The sequence below is a fragment of the Micropterus dolomieu genome, linkage group LG22, assembly GCF_021292245.1.
Source record: "Micropterus dolomieu isolate WLL.071019.BEF.003 ecotype Adirondacks linkage group LG22, ASM2129224v1, whole genome shotgun sequence".
Taxonomy (NCBI): Eukaryota; Metazoa; Chordata; class Actinopteri; order Centrarchiformes; family Centrarchidae; genus Micropterus; species Micropterus dolomieu.
Window position 1 is genome coordinate 11,721,040 of NC_060171.1, and position 15,534 is coordinate 11,736,573.

The 15,534-nt window shown below is 39.7% G+C and overlaps 1 protein-coding gene across 1 annotated transcript in view; it reads left to right on the forward strand.

Moving 5' to 3' along the window:
* The window catches only part of nell2a (neural EGFL like 2a), a 102,872-nt gene extending 94,771 nt beyond the window's left edge, over window positions 1-8,101 (forward strand). Inside the window, exons 18-20 of the mRNA XM_046038298.1 lie at window positions 1,815-1,991; window positions 5,391-5,615; window positions 7,282-8,101. Coding sequence (XP_045894254.1) covers window positions 1,815-1,991; window positions 5,391-5,615; window positions 7,282-7,323 — 444 coding nt within the window. The 3' untranslated portion in view covers window positions 7,324-8,101. The remainder of the gene's footprint in view (window positions 1-1,814; window positions 1,992-5,390; window positions 5,616-7,281) is intronic.
* The last annotated feature ends 7,433 nt before the right edge of the window (window positions 8,102-15,534 follow it).

Below are 15,534 nucleotides of genomic sequence, written 5' to 3' on the forward strand. Positions count from 1 at the left end.
CGTGAGTGCAGATAGAAACACTGTGAAACCTTATGTGACAGTGACAGTGATGCCGTTGTGATGAGCAATTTCATTAAAGTGCCTGAGCTATATGTAGTGATTTTTAAAGGTCTACTAGAGTGACTCAAGCTTTTGATGTAGTTGTCTTGATTGATTTCTGACACCCCCAGTGACAAGGCATCTGGGAACACTTGATCCACAAAACTCATTCCATCATCCGAAACACATTTTTTCTCCATGATTATCAGGTCATGGACCAGTCATACTTTGCATTTCAGCATTTCACTCAACCTAATGCCAAGTGTCTGGCAGTAGGGGAAGGTGATTATAGTGGATTAGTGTCGGTAGTGAATGATCAAGCAGCAAATTATTCATTTGATTACAAAGGACCAGGGCAGAAATGGCTCACTAATTAAATGAGTCATATTAATTGATTTGAGAGATTGAAGAGCTGCCTGTCAAAATTAGCTGTATTGAGCGGCTGAGGGAGCAGAGGAGTAAACATGTTATTGTTTTGGAGTTAGACGGACACAGCTGGATGTTATATGGAGAGCTGCGACTAACTGATGTGGTGAAATCAAGGTCAAACATCACAGAAAAGACTGGGATGTGTCCAGACTAAAGTCGTGTATTACGTAAATAGTTTTGTTGTTGTTAGTTGGCTGCTTGGAGCCACCAGATTGGTGGAGTTTACCGCTGTCAGCAGCGTCACTAATTTCTAAAACATTTCAAAAATTGTTTCATTGAATTGGCAGGGGGGAAAAAATCACTTTATTAAAACTCTAGGTATCTCTGCAGTTCATTCATTTATTTTATTGGTCATGCATTTTGTAAATTTTTGTTTTCATAACACTAATTTCGCAATAATTTAGATTGTTGTCTATAGCTGGCTCCAATTCTAAACATAGATTTCTTTAATCATTATTTAATTTAACCTTTATTTAACCAGGCAAATGAGATTACTTTTTTTTACTTCAAAAGTGTCCTGGATAAAATAGGCAAACAAACAATATAAAACAGATAACACAAACTATGTAACACGATTAGAATCAAACAATAATGAGATCATCATCATAATTATGATATGTATAATATGAATCATACAATTAGGTGACTTACCAGGTGGTGGAAAGTAAGGTGTTGATGTCTGGTGGTATATATACTCTTTCATTATTCTCAATTTGGTGGTGAGGCCAAGATTGTTTATTTGAAAATTCTATTTTTCCCCATGTTGAAGTAAGGACAGGACTCATTTGAGTAATGTGTGTTAGGAAATAATTATGATTGGAATAACTGAAAAATAATGGGCCCAGTTGGGGTCAGTTGAATCATTTATGCTAGACACTTGATCAACACATGCTGAAGAAGGCAGAGCTCTAAATATCAAAGAAAATGTTTGAGGGTTGAAGTATATGACAAAAGGATTTAAGTGAATTCAGACCCACAACAGTTCCCATATGTGGAACGCACCTTAAATTGCTGAGACAACAAGACAGCTAAGTAGTACCTCTTCAAACACCACATGGATCAACGGGAACTCTTAAAGAACCATTGTGCACCAGTAGTCATAAAATATATTTAAATCTGGTTTGTCTTGCCTACAGTAAAGTGAATAACCATAAAATACAGCTCCAAAACAGTTGCTAGGGACAGGCTACATAGCCTTTATTACAATATTTATTATCAAGATACATGTTTAATGATCCATCAAACAAATGGCTTTGTCTATGCATGCATGAATATATGCGCTCATGCCTGTTTTCAATGTGTAATTGTGCTCATGTGATATATGTGTTTGTGACCATCTCCCTCAGGCTGGCCAAGTGATGTGCCGCAGGATGGTTTGCGACTGCGACAACCCAAACGCCGACCTTTTCTGCTGCCCCGAGTGCGACCCTAGACTGAGCAGCCAGTGTCTGCACCAGAGCGGCCTGCTCACTTACGGCAGCGGGGACACATGGGTGGAGAACTGCCAGCAGTGCCAGTGCCTGGTAAGTAGGGGCGGATAAATAAACCCCTGACTTGTTTATGAAACTTACATCGCGGGGATATTTATTCGGTGCTTTTTACCCAAGCCATTTACGGTAAGAGTGTTCATTGCTGTGCCACAGCGCCCACACAAGAAATGTAACAAATACTCTAGTGGAAATGCTCAGAAATGAGAGATGTGCTGTGCGAAAAAAGCCAAGGAGAGAAGTTTTGTGGCAAGAGAGGGGGAGTGATTAAGAGTTGAATCGGAAGGTTGCAGAGAGGAGAAAATGAAGATTGCTTTTCATCTCGTTGCAGAAGAAAGGGAGTGAGTGATTAGTGAGATTTTAAAGAATTCAAAGGACTCTCTGCACTGTTGTCTGCTGTGATGGAATTATACATTTTATTGAAGGATATATTCAAGGTTAAGAGAACAGGAGGAAATGTGTGTGCCTTGTGAGTGGGAGGGTGTAATATTGTGCATCATCTTTGTGTGCTTTGAGAAGGTTGTTGATTGATGAGTATTTGCAACATGTGTGTTTTTGTGGTGTTGAGTGTCCTCTACATGCAATCCTATTTCTCATACAAAACCGAAAAACATTGTGTTCACCACATGAATCTTTTACAGTAAGACATATGCACTATTTTCTTTGTGGTTACATCTTCTTCCGTGTTGACCTTTTCCAAGGTTTACACAGTTCTGATGTTCAAACAACAGGGAAGCATTTCCCTATTGCTTCCCAATAAACCTGACAAAAACAATAAATCCTTCTACCTGTGATGTCCCTCTCACCTCTTGGCTATGTGGATATTAAATGCAAATGTCATGCTTTACATTCTACCCCAACCGTCTTTTCTCACACGCACTCATCTGTACCACGCACCCACACTCAGTGTCACTCTTTCTGTTCAGTGACTCATGAATCTTCTTCACTGTGGATCTCAGACAAGCACTTTACAACTCCCTTTCTTCTTTTTTTCTCCCCTTTTGTTGCTTTTGAAGATCAGCCATACTTGTAGCTAATAGAAGTTGGCGCCACTCTGACAGATTTATGGTCTGAGTAGCAACATCAATGCCATTTCCTCCCTCCTACCATTGTAATGCTGTCCTGAAGCCTGGACCTAAGGGCTGCATTTTGGATTTCTTACAGCGAGCCATTATAGAAGAGCTTGAAAATCACTGCTCAGTTGAGAGGCAGCGGGGAAGCACAGTCGGCTGAAAATGGGTTTGCTTGGCTTCACTCTCACTGAGGCTGTGCTCACTGTAGGCACTTATATATGTTGACACAAGCAGACACAAACACATTTGAGAATGCAGACATGCCGGTTACAGCACTGGACCGTGGACACACACACACACACACACACACACACTCACGTTTGTCTATCTTTGTGGGGACATATTATTGGGATAATGCAATCCCTAAACCTTTACCCTAACCTTAACCATCACAACTACATGCCTAACCTTAAGCCATACCCTAACCCTAACCTTAACATATTTCTAACATAAAACTATGTCTTAACCCTCAAACAGCCCTTTAAACTTATGGGGTCCAGCATTGGAAGTCCCCACAAAGCTGGTGAATGTTTTTGAACATGGTAAAACAAAAACACACACACGCAAACAAAAATACAGTATACAAACATAAGTATGTACATATTATACATGTGGACACACACACACACACACGTACTCATGTTTGAGAATGTAGGCACACCTGTCACCACGGCAACACATACTCCTTTCATACATCCAGGCGTACACACACAGACATAAAACACACTCAATTAAAGATGCACAGACATGCACACAAAGCAAAGGACCACCAGCCACACTGTTTAAAGAGCAGCACTTGAAAGGACCAGGGAGAAGGCTTCTGTGTGATACCGTACCCGAGCTCCAGTAGCGTGACAGGGACGTGAAATGAACCTTGAATGCTGCTACACTTAGCAGAGGCATGGCTGTCCAGGCTCAGCAGGGGCCTTAAAATACACAGTGACAGCAGGCAGATGGGCAAAACATTTCCCAAGACCAAGATATGATTCCTTCTCTGCTCCCTGTGCAATCATTTGAAATCAAGAATGTGGCCTTTGCAGCACACATGTGCCCCTTGTGATTTGCTCTTGTGAAATTGCCAAAAGATCAAAGCAGCATGGATTTCCTTTGCCATAGGTTGTTCTTTAGTTTGAGTTGCATAAAAGAAAGAGTGTGATTGCTGTAGGCTAATTCCCTGGCAAAGATAAATGTCACTTGTGTTAATTTCCTGGAGTAATCTTGTTAAATGCAGTCTTATTCACTGTGAACCCTTACGTCTGTCTAAATAAATGCAAAGATGAAATTACAGTGAGATACCATGAACACTAAATGCACAGATACAGATTAAAATAACACCCGTCTGAAATATCAGAAGAAATGAAAGACCCCGCTTCAGTTTTTAGGCTGATAAAGTTTCCACACCACACTGCTCTGTGCGAAAGGCAAATAAAAGCTGATTGTAAAGCAAATCTCTTTCTCCTTTGTGATCATAGGCCACATCTGCATAAACAGACAAAGATGACAGTGTCCCTTATCGCAGCGTGGGACAGATACCTGAGGCTACATTCAATTCCTCCCTCTGGCTACGAGCAAAGAGTACCACTCGGGGGGATTTCCCCACTTCAGATGTTTACACACTACATGGAGGCAGGGAGTGGGCAATAGCACAGTGTGAGCCTAGGCTTTATAGCCAGCTTAATTTACTACAACATTTCAAAAATGCTGAGCCAGACAATTTTCAGTGATATTAAATATCCCTACTGGGACAGTGGCATCAAGCGTCTTGTATATTGGGTGTATGCCTTTTGTGTCTGCTTGTGTGTTTAAACATGCCTATTCATATAGTCTGAGCTCATATTTCATTTCCTTAGTAGGTGTGAAGCAGTGTAAGCAGAAGTGGATCAGGTCAGAATGATATAGCATACAGTAGGTAGGACGTGTAAAGTTGGCCAAAATATGTATGATCCGTTTCCTCGGGCCAATAGAAAATGGAAGCAGGAGAAATCCAATAAGGCTCCCTGTGCTGAAAGTTTGCTGAGAGATTAATATGGCAACAACAATGAGAGAGGGGGACTAGAACAAGTCAATTAAAAAGCTGGAGCATTTACCTCTACAGTCTGGAAAAAATGCTGACTGTGTTGGAAGATTGCTCTGCTCATCTATATTTTCTAGGTACCTTAACAACATTTTATTTCATCCAGTGGAGACGTTCCCTCTAGCATGCAAATACACAGCGTCAGGAGAAATATGTGTATTTGCATGAATAACTTGTTTAGGTCTGTAAAATGCATTAGTGTGTTTGCACAGATTATTTTCGACTTTCTCTCTTTTTCATCTCTGTCTGTCTATCTGTCTTAAATTGTGTCTCCCTCTGTCTCCACAGCAGGGGCAGGTGGACTGCTGGCCTCTGCCGTGCCCGCCTGTGGATTGCGAGTTTACCGTGGTGCCTGAGGGCGAGTGCTGTCCCCGCTGTGTCACCGACCCCTGCCAGGCCGACACCATCCGCAACGACATCACCAAGACGTGCACGGACGAGCACAACATCTCACGCTTCAGTGGCTCTTCCTGGATTAAACATGGCACCGAGTGCACACTGTGCCAGTGCAAGGTAAGGCGCCAGCCCCGCCAGCAGCCTTGAAACGGCAAATTACAGTTCAGTTAGTTCAGTGGCAAAGAAAAATGGTTTGAAAATTGAGAGGCTTTTGTGCTGGACACTGTGGTCCAGACTCTGCATTATGGAATTATTTTGTGTAACAAATAAGATGAAATGTTCCTTTTGAGAATTTAAGAAGTTTGATTTTATCAGTGATCATAGATTGCTATGTCTAATTTATATGTATTAAAAAGAATACTGTGGGTATTCACTTGTTCGTTAAAGCAATAGACATTTTGGGGTGAGTTAGATAGGAAAATTGATACCACTCACATCTGTCTGCTAGATATGCAGCTGCATAAAGAAATCTTTTGTGCTAAACTATTTCTTGACTGGGACCATTTACTTCCTGGAGTCTCTGCTGGTTGCCAGACAACCTTACAGTGACGACTCTTGTTTCCAGTCTTTATGTCAAGCTAAGCTAGCTAGCTGCTGGATGTGGCTTCACATTTAATCTACAGATAGGAGAATGTTATAAATCTTCCCATCTAACTCTCAGTAAGAAAGCAATTTGAATTTTTCAGATTGTTGAACTATTCCTTTAATAAAAAATGAACTGAAACTGAGTACTAAGAGAAAGCCAAGCTGCGCAAACATCTGTCAGCCCCTCATCTCCTGGCCTACAGCAGGGAATCACAGTCTGCCCTCTCCTCTGCACTGTGTTCAACAAGCAGACATGTTTACACACACAGTACTTACAATGTATAGAGCCATAGATATTCTATTCCAGAAAACCTGTATAATTGGCTACAGTTAACCAGGTGGAGAAAGTATGGAGAGCAGCCAACTCTTGTGTCACAAGACAATCTCAGAGAAACTACACAGGCAAATATCCTCTTCCTTACCAGTTATGAGCATAAATTGTTTGCCTCAGCTTTAGGTCCAATCCACCAAGACTGAGTTTTGATGATGGAATATTTTTGCTCTGCTCGTCTGACAATGATTTCTACATCTTTTAGAAATGATTGCAGCCATTCTCAATGGACAGAATAAATATTCAAAGTCTTCATACTATCGTTCAAACATTTAAATTGTTTACACATAATCATGGATTTAATCTGTTTGAACAGTGCTGCTCTCGGTACAGTGTTATAGCATTCTGATTTGGTCAGTGACTTATGGGCGGCTGTGGTTCAGGAGATAGAGCGGGTTGCCCGTTAATCGGAAGGTCAGCAGTTCAATCCCCAGCTCCAGGCTCCAGGCTGCATGGAGGCACCTTGGGCAAGATACTGAACCCAGAATTGCCCCTGGCAGCTATTCTGCCAGTGTGTGAATGTTCGTTTCTGTTTGAGCACTTAGGCTCAGTGTGTGAATGGTGAATGCAGATGTAGTGTAAAAGTGCTTTGAGTGGTCGAAAAGACTAGAAAGGCGCTATACAAATACGGGGCATTTACATTTAGCAATCCAAGACCATTCAAATTTGTATTCTCAGTAGAATATCGCCACCTCAGATCACTTTGTGCCAAAATGATACTCAGAGGAATTATAAATGCCAAACTGAGTCTGTATGCTGCAGCACCGACGCCACCTGAAAATATTATCTGCTGAGCTGCAAAAAGAATTTTCCCGAGGTTTAAGTGTGACGATAATCCACTCGCCTTCTCTTTACTCTCATTTCCAGAATGGACACATCTGTTGCTCAGTGGACCCCATGTGCCTTTAGTCCTGGCAGACCTGAAGGCACCTGTACAGTGTTCTCCATGTAAAAAAAGTAACACCACCCCTATGTCTCCTCACTGTCCTCCTCAGAGGTGCGAGTCAAATAGTGTTTGCATTGTTAGGAGTTGTTTTAGCCTGCTGAACCAGGTGGATGGGGGTTACTAATCAGGATAATCCCTACAATGTCACATTGTCAAATACAGAGAGTTGTACAAATTTAACCTTCAGGTACTTTCTCCTCCGATTATCTACAGTTTCTAGCTCTTATTGTGTGTTCTACATGGTAAACCCCATCCATCTGGTGCCTCGCACAGCCTCAGCATTAAGAGAATGTTTTGCAAATACTCTGTGACCCGCGTCTGCCTCCTCAACTCCTCTTTATACCAAATGCAAACCTATGTCATACCAAACAGATGATGGACTACAGTTTCCTCAAACCCACTCTCTTTGTTCTGTCTCACCACTTAGTGAGTGAAACTTTAAGGATCACCATTCCCCACTCCCCAAATCATCGCTACATAAATCTGTAAGATATTACTATTACTGGCATGACTGTGCTTGATGTCCAATCATTTTTGCTGATTTCTAAATTCTCAGTGATGATGATGATACCTTAGATAGAGTAAAGGCAGTTAGCATAAGGTTCCTTTGCCACATTTATGAGTCGTCTATATATTATGCGGTGCTTTGTAGCATTTTGTTCCATTTCTCTTTTTTGTAATTTTTATTTCCAAGCTTGTTAATGTGTAATAGTGAAATAAAGTATTTCCATTTACATTAAATTCTTGTCTTTGGCTTATGTACAAGTGTGATTTGTCTGTTTATAAGATACACCCTATGGTACACCTAGCTAAAACTAATACCGTCTTATACAACATGGTGTTTGATTAAACTGGATGTTAGTTTCAGAGGCTGCAGTTTGTGGTGCTGTTGACCTGTATTATGTTATACTGACACGTGTAATTTATCTATAGTTTATATCATTGAGGGTAGCTAAATAACAAAAACTTCTCTCTGTATAATGCAACACTGTTGTAAATAATGGCTTTAGGTTAATACATCATTTACTAAAACGTTTATTTTGTTTTAACATTATGTACATGTACATTCATTTAAATTTTCCCTCTATGCATGTCACATTTAAAGCCTATACATGCATGCATGTACACAATAAAGTCACCCTATATTCCACCCAAAACAAAGTCTTTATAAAAAAACATTCATTTTCAAATTATTTTAATTCATTCTTGACCTTCAAACACCTGTTGACAAAATAATTTCATCTCATTCTTTGTCAACATCTTATTCATTGTGTACTAAATCACCTTGTAAAATGGGTGACTAAAGATACTATGTAGTTTGCTTTAAATGAACGATAACACAGCACTTTATAGATGTAGTGATGGTAGTTGCCTCATTCACAGAGGTGTAATAGTTTAATAGTTTGTAATAGTGACATAAGCCTAAATACCTCATTCCTCATCATTATCATATTCATCAAGGAGTAAAAGTAGAGGATATGTGTGGCCAATCTGTATACAGTATGTATATGAAATTAGTCATTGGTTGGTCACGCAACATAAACAGTCTAGATTGGAGAATTAATAACCTGCACATATGAATACGTTGCAGTGTATTTAGTGATTTACATTTAACACTAGTAATCTCATACTAGATTGTGTTGTTTTAAAGGATTACCAATATTTGTTACCATCTTCTTCCCACCATCACTCACTAACTTGAGCAATATAGAGTGCATGATTGATTCTGTAAATTGAATAAGTAAAATCTAATTTGTCTGTCTCATAGATCCAATACACACAGCGTTGTACAATGTTTTGGATTTTGAATGAGGCCCCTTGTGATGAATACAATTCCACGTCCACATATTTGGATGCAGAGCAATGACTAACCCTGTTGTAGCACACAGATTCCTCTCCCTCCTACTTTGTTCGGTGCCTCTGGAGATGGTAGTAATGCTTGTATCGCAGAAGAGCACTTAAAGCTCCTAATATAATTATCTATCAGTTCACAGCCACGGACAAATGAGTTCAGCCTGAAGATGGCTTTATTTCCCCGTGGAGCAGTCTCTCTCCTACCAACTGATTCCCCGATTCTACCTCGCAGCTGCTTACATTAACAAACATACAACGTAATAGGGCCCATTTATATTCCAACACACTCTCCGCTCACTTGAGCTTTTTCTGCTCCTCTCCCCCCAAAAAACTTTTTACCTCAGGTTATCATGACTCCAAACTCATCCCTGAGTTGAATGGCAGGGCAGGGGACACAGGCAGTAGGCAGTGGACAGTGGGCAGTTCGCAGTGGCTGCTCGTAGGTTGGCAAGGGCACCATCTGGCCTGCTTTGGTCCAGTGGCTTCTAGCTGGTGGTGGCATGGAGCCAGTGGGCACCTGAGAAGTGGTGGCACAGCAGGGCAGACTGGTCCTCCAGCTGGCTCCTAAATGTTCAATTTTCCATGGCAGTGCTGAACCCACTGCAACAGATGCCTGGACCCACAGGGAGTCCACTTCACTGCCTGTCCTATATTCACCGTTAATGACCACACATATCACTGTGATTGTGGCTGATGAAGCAAGGCAACAGAGAAAAGTCAGTTTTACTTTAGTAGAGTTTAAATTGATGAAAATGAATTAGCATGCAATATTTTGTGCTCTATGACAGTTTTTTCATTATGTTTTCAGTGATCTTCCATTCTTCAAATAGTTCTAATTGGTCTGCAAAATTCACTGTACTGTTCAATGGATCTCAAAAAGAACAGAAGCATGAAATTACTCAACAGTTTTCATAGTAAATGTTTTGACTTGGCAATTACCATCTATGCAGTAGTATAGTTTAGTAAGTATAGGCAAATTTAAAGCATTTACTTGTGGAATATTTACCTCATATTACTGCAGTGCAAACTCTGTTTTTTCCAGAAATGTGCAGGATTGACAGAATGAACATATAGAGCCTCAGCCAAAACAAGAGAAGTCACTTTGAATTGCCATATTTGTCTGTATAAAAACAAACACACAGACAAATGCTCTACAGTCCCACTGTGCCTATGGATTTGTTTTCCAGATTTAACTGTGACTGCAGCTGAAGCTGAAATAATCAGGATAGCCACCGTTCATCAAGAACTGATTCACTCTGCTTACATTTCTGTCAGTGCATTAACTATTTGCCAAATGTTTTTATTAAGTCTCTCTAAATTTAATATCCAACAAATCTGTTCTGCTGCTGTAGCTGTCTCCTGTTATTACATGTGGTAACTATATGCTATGTTGGTATAGATGAACAGGATTGCCTTTGTTAGTTATGAGACTGACAAAGCCTATCCTGTACCTTGTCTTTTTTTAGCCATGCCAGCAGCATCTAAGAATGACAGTGTGGTGCAGTCCACCATTTTGGTCCAGACTAAAATATCCAAAACTACTGAAGTGATTACTATTTAATCATGAATGCACATTCGTGGTTCCCAGATGATGTATCCTCCTAATTCTGGTGATCCCTTGACTTTTCCTGTAGCGCCACCAGGTTGACATAAATATTTCATTAACTATTGGATGGGTTAGATTCACATTTGTCACATTTTGTATTCATGCCCCTCTCAGGATGAAGTATAACTTATTAATTATAACTTATAACTTTTAATTTATTATCAAGAAAAATGCCTGCAAAATTAATTACATTCCCCTCAGCCTCAGATGAACTTTGTTTGGTGCAAATGACCAAATGTTAGCATGGGAACATGCTAAATTAAGATGGCTAACAACTGGATGGTAAACATAACATCGACAGCCTCACAAAGCCGCTAGCATAGTTTATACTTTTAAGCAGCCAGTATTGCTTCTTCAGAGCTGCTTGTCGGATGGTCGAAGAGCTTCAGAAACCCCGTGCCCTCACACCTTTCTGGTGTTGAATTTTGGATGGGGTTGTGTTCGACCATTTCTGTAACTTTCTAAAAAACCAACAATCTAAAGTTCACACGCACTTCACGCTGTGATTGGTCAGCTGTGCGGAGGTGCGAAAGGATCCATGGTATGAAATTCTCTCTGCAGCTCTCTTTTTCTTTACACAACTATTTCTGTCACATTTCATGTAAACAAAGTGCAACACAATAAATCTCTTCCAGGAGAGACTGTGAAAATGTGCGCCATTTTCCCCATTTTTAAAAGATATTGCACCTCCCCCTCTCTATGATGGCCAGCTTTTGACTCCGCCTTCCACTGTGGCTGTTTGTCAGACAACACGTCCTGTGAGCTAGCTCTGTTCAAGTATACTCCATATGTGCTTTCCTTTTAAATCAATTTAATTTGAATTTGGAAAGAGTGTGATTATTTTTTGTTGGAGGAATATGAAGTAATTATCAGATTATTTGCACAATGCATGGAAACAAGAAAAAAATTGTAGTTTGCTGTGGAAGAAAAAACTAGTGAGTGGACCTTGACTTAAGTTTTTTGTCAAAAACATTTTCATTTCTATGAAAGTCCAGAGAATTTGACAATTCTAAAATGTGGCTTTTTATTTCTTCCTGCAACAACGTTTCCAAGGTCAAGAAATAACTTCCATGCTCAAAGAAATGTGTTGAATTGTGTTAGATATCGTTTATGATTGTACAGTAGGTCTCTATTCTTTTCATGTGAGTCCTACACATAAATAATAACGTTCTCTTTGCTATTATTGTGTGTCATGTCTTCCCATGTGGGATGTGTCATTTCAAAAGGTATGAGACACAAAAAAAGATCAAATTCAAATTAAATAAACACAGAATTGAATAGCAAAATGTAGCTGGATTTTTTTAACATTGGATTCTGCCACTGGCAGAATTCAAGTCCTAGCTGCCACAAAGCCAGTGCAACAGTCTAAATATCCACCACTTAATTCTTCACTTGATTTTACTTAAGGAAAATTAGAATAAAAAACCCTTTCCCTCACAGAGGAAAAGTAAGGCAGAAATTATCGCAAACCCGTGTCTGGGGATTTAGTCCTCGAAGTGAGCTGTTGGATGTGTTGAAAGATTTATCCGAGCCACATGTTCCTCTGTAAGGTATCACAAACCTGCAGAAGGAATTCTTTTTGCCATGTTTCCACCGGGGACAGAAACCATCTCGGGCTCAGTGAAAGGACTGGGAGGGGGGGCCCTGCTAGCTGGCGTGGACTGACTGCACTGATAAATTTCACAGGGTCTCCCAGAGTCACGGAGCTGTCAGCACAGAGTGATGGGCCATGCCAAGACATGATATACTGATCTAATTGGAGGATAGCTCAAAGACAGTAAAGGAGATTCCAGTTGATCTGTAGTTGTGGCTTGCCTCCTCTGGGAGATTTTTCTGGTTTATATTTAGGTGTAGATAAAACACTTGCAGGTAAAAAAAAAAAATTCTAAACCAGTTCTTGTGTCTTTTGAGTTGGAGTTATATATATATATATATGTGAATAGAGAAAACAGAAAATATGTGAAATGTTTCATAAACTGCCTCCAGAAAGTTCCAAAGACATGAAAAATGAAGCTTCTTACAAAATGTGATTTAAAGCAGAACACAATCGCTCATGAATGCATCCTCTACCTTGGGAAAGTAGTCAATATACTGGTAACACAACATGCGCATCAGGTTCCAACACCCGACAAACATTTTGAAACCCCGGTTTTGATGTGTTCTCTCAATTACTGCATGGTACTCCAAAAATCAATATCTCATTTCTCAGCCCAATGGCAGACTTGGAAGAGGCCTCAGTCAAACATCTAATACTCTCTGGCAAGGAGACATATTTTCCCAGACAAACAACAGTAAGGCCTTAGGTGTTCATACAGCTACTTGGTTTTCACACAGTAGGTATTTTTTCATAAAAAATTTTAATAAAAGCACCTTGCTGATGCTCTTATTAGGTATGATTTACATTTAGTGGTGTGGGAGGGTCCAGTGTTGTGGATCCAATTACACTTACAGGATACATGGCTACTGATGATGGACTGCTGCAAAGATTAAACCTGTGGTACAATGGTCAGAAGTTAGTCTATGTAACTGCTGCTCCATCAACAGTTTTTCATAGCTCACTCCTCTGTACATTCCCTTAAACCACTCCTTAAATCACTGCAGCGTGTTTTACCAACTGTGTGTAAGTTCAAACTTAGCCTAGTTATAATGTAAATTATTACTACGTTGTGATTTATGCATTACTAAAATGAAAGCCGTTGCCCCACAGAGTTATGTTGTAACTCAACTAAATAGTTACACATGCCCCAGGGTAAGTGTAAATCATAAAATGTCACAATGTGCTTCGATGCCAAGTGGTAAATGTCTTTATTTATATGAAGGGGAACAAAATTAAGGTGGCATATAATATATAATGGAATATAATGCAGTAATCAGCTTTTGGACAATTCACATTTGTTTCTTCTATATTTCACTTGCATTGCATGTTTTCTGCTTACAAAAGCTTTCAAAAAGTGATGGAGACATTCTGATTCTGTCCTGTCCCCAGAGTCCCAATGTAAATGACAGCTATCTGCCGATACTTTTAAATGTCCCTCCCCATCCAGTCTGTGATTGGTTGGTTCAAGACAAGTGACATTGACGAGCTATATTCAGCACACGTGCCAGCCATTATGGAAGATGACCATTTTAGAATTGACAATGATTAAGCTAGCTTATTTATGTAAAGGCAGTCCACCAACTCTCACATGGCAAAACAGAGTTCTTAGATGTTTTGTGCCTCATTTTATTAAAAACAACAAATGTCAGCCTCAAGGTGGAGCTAAAGGAAAGTCAGGGGACCAAAAACATTGTGTTGAATGTGTGCGTTAGGCAATCCATTTATTAGTTCTTGAGATATTTCACACTGGACCAAAGTAGAGGGCCTCATGACACACTGACTTTACCATCACTAGAGCCATGCCTCCTGAATGGCTAGAAAACCAAAAATGTTAGGAATAACAACAATCATAATATTATTAATAATTATTCCAGCGTTCTTTGCACTATGCTCCATCGCACTGTGTACATGTATGCATGTATGTGTATGTGCACCTGTATATCTCATCCACCTCTGACACGTACATTATAATAATTTACTCCTGCATCCTTTGCACTATTGTCTCAATCTGTCTATATTGTTTTTTTTATAGTGTCTGTATATGTGTTCTCTGTAGTGTGTTCTCTGATTTTATTATAGTATTATTATATAAGTAAGCACATCGTGAGCAATGTACAATCCTGAGTCTAATTCCTCGTGTGTATTCCTGGCAATAAAGCTGATTCTGATTCTGATCTCATGATCCCTCAGGCTTAGCTCATAACTAACTGGAGAGGTTCCAAATCTGGTTTGGGAACCACTACCTTAAACAAATTCTGTTCACTCTTCCTACCTCAGATGTTTACAAACCAATCTATAACTCATTTACTCATATACACTTTATAGAAACAAATCCTGTCGGGGAACAAAACACACAACAAATTAAAATTGTTTCCTGCTGGCATAAATCAAAGCGCAGATAGGCCTAGAGCAGGACTCTAATCTAAGCCAGGTGTCATGTGTATGCAGGCTATATATTCAAGTGTCCTTGTGAAGACAGTATCATTATTTCTCATATCGCAAATATTAATTGGGTCAACAGCTGCAAGAAGCTTGACCTGTGCTGTTGCTTGGCAACGATTTCCCAAGCATATACAAAAATGTAAACTAGAACTTTTCTCACTGGAAATTATCTAAGGAGATCAGCAACCTTGGTCAAAAATATTCTGATGGTACTGAATCTCACAAAGTGGTATAAACAAAATGGAGTATATAGCAAATGTATTAATTTATTGGTAACACAAGGTTCAACTGACATACAGTACACAAGACATTTACTCTGCTTTAAATAAAGCACAAACATACAGGAACTGAAGGAAGTGTCAGTTTTGCAATACAATTCAATGAAAATAGTATGAGCAACAAAGAGGAAATGCTCAGGTTTAACCTAAACACAATACATTACAAACATATTAGATCACCTTCAAGTCCTAAGAGGTTCTGCCCTTTGGTGAGACACTAATATCTAATGTCTTCACAGAGCTGTAATGTATAAAAGGATAATTACAGAAACAAGAGCTGCAAAGCAATTATGCTAAATAAATTGACCTCTTCACAGAATGGCCTTTGTCAAAAACAAGCGTAGTAGCAAACACCTACGCACGTGTGTGTGTGTCTCTCTCACACACACACACACAC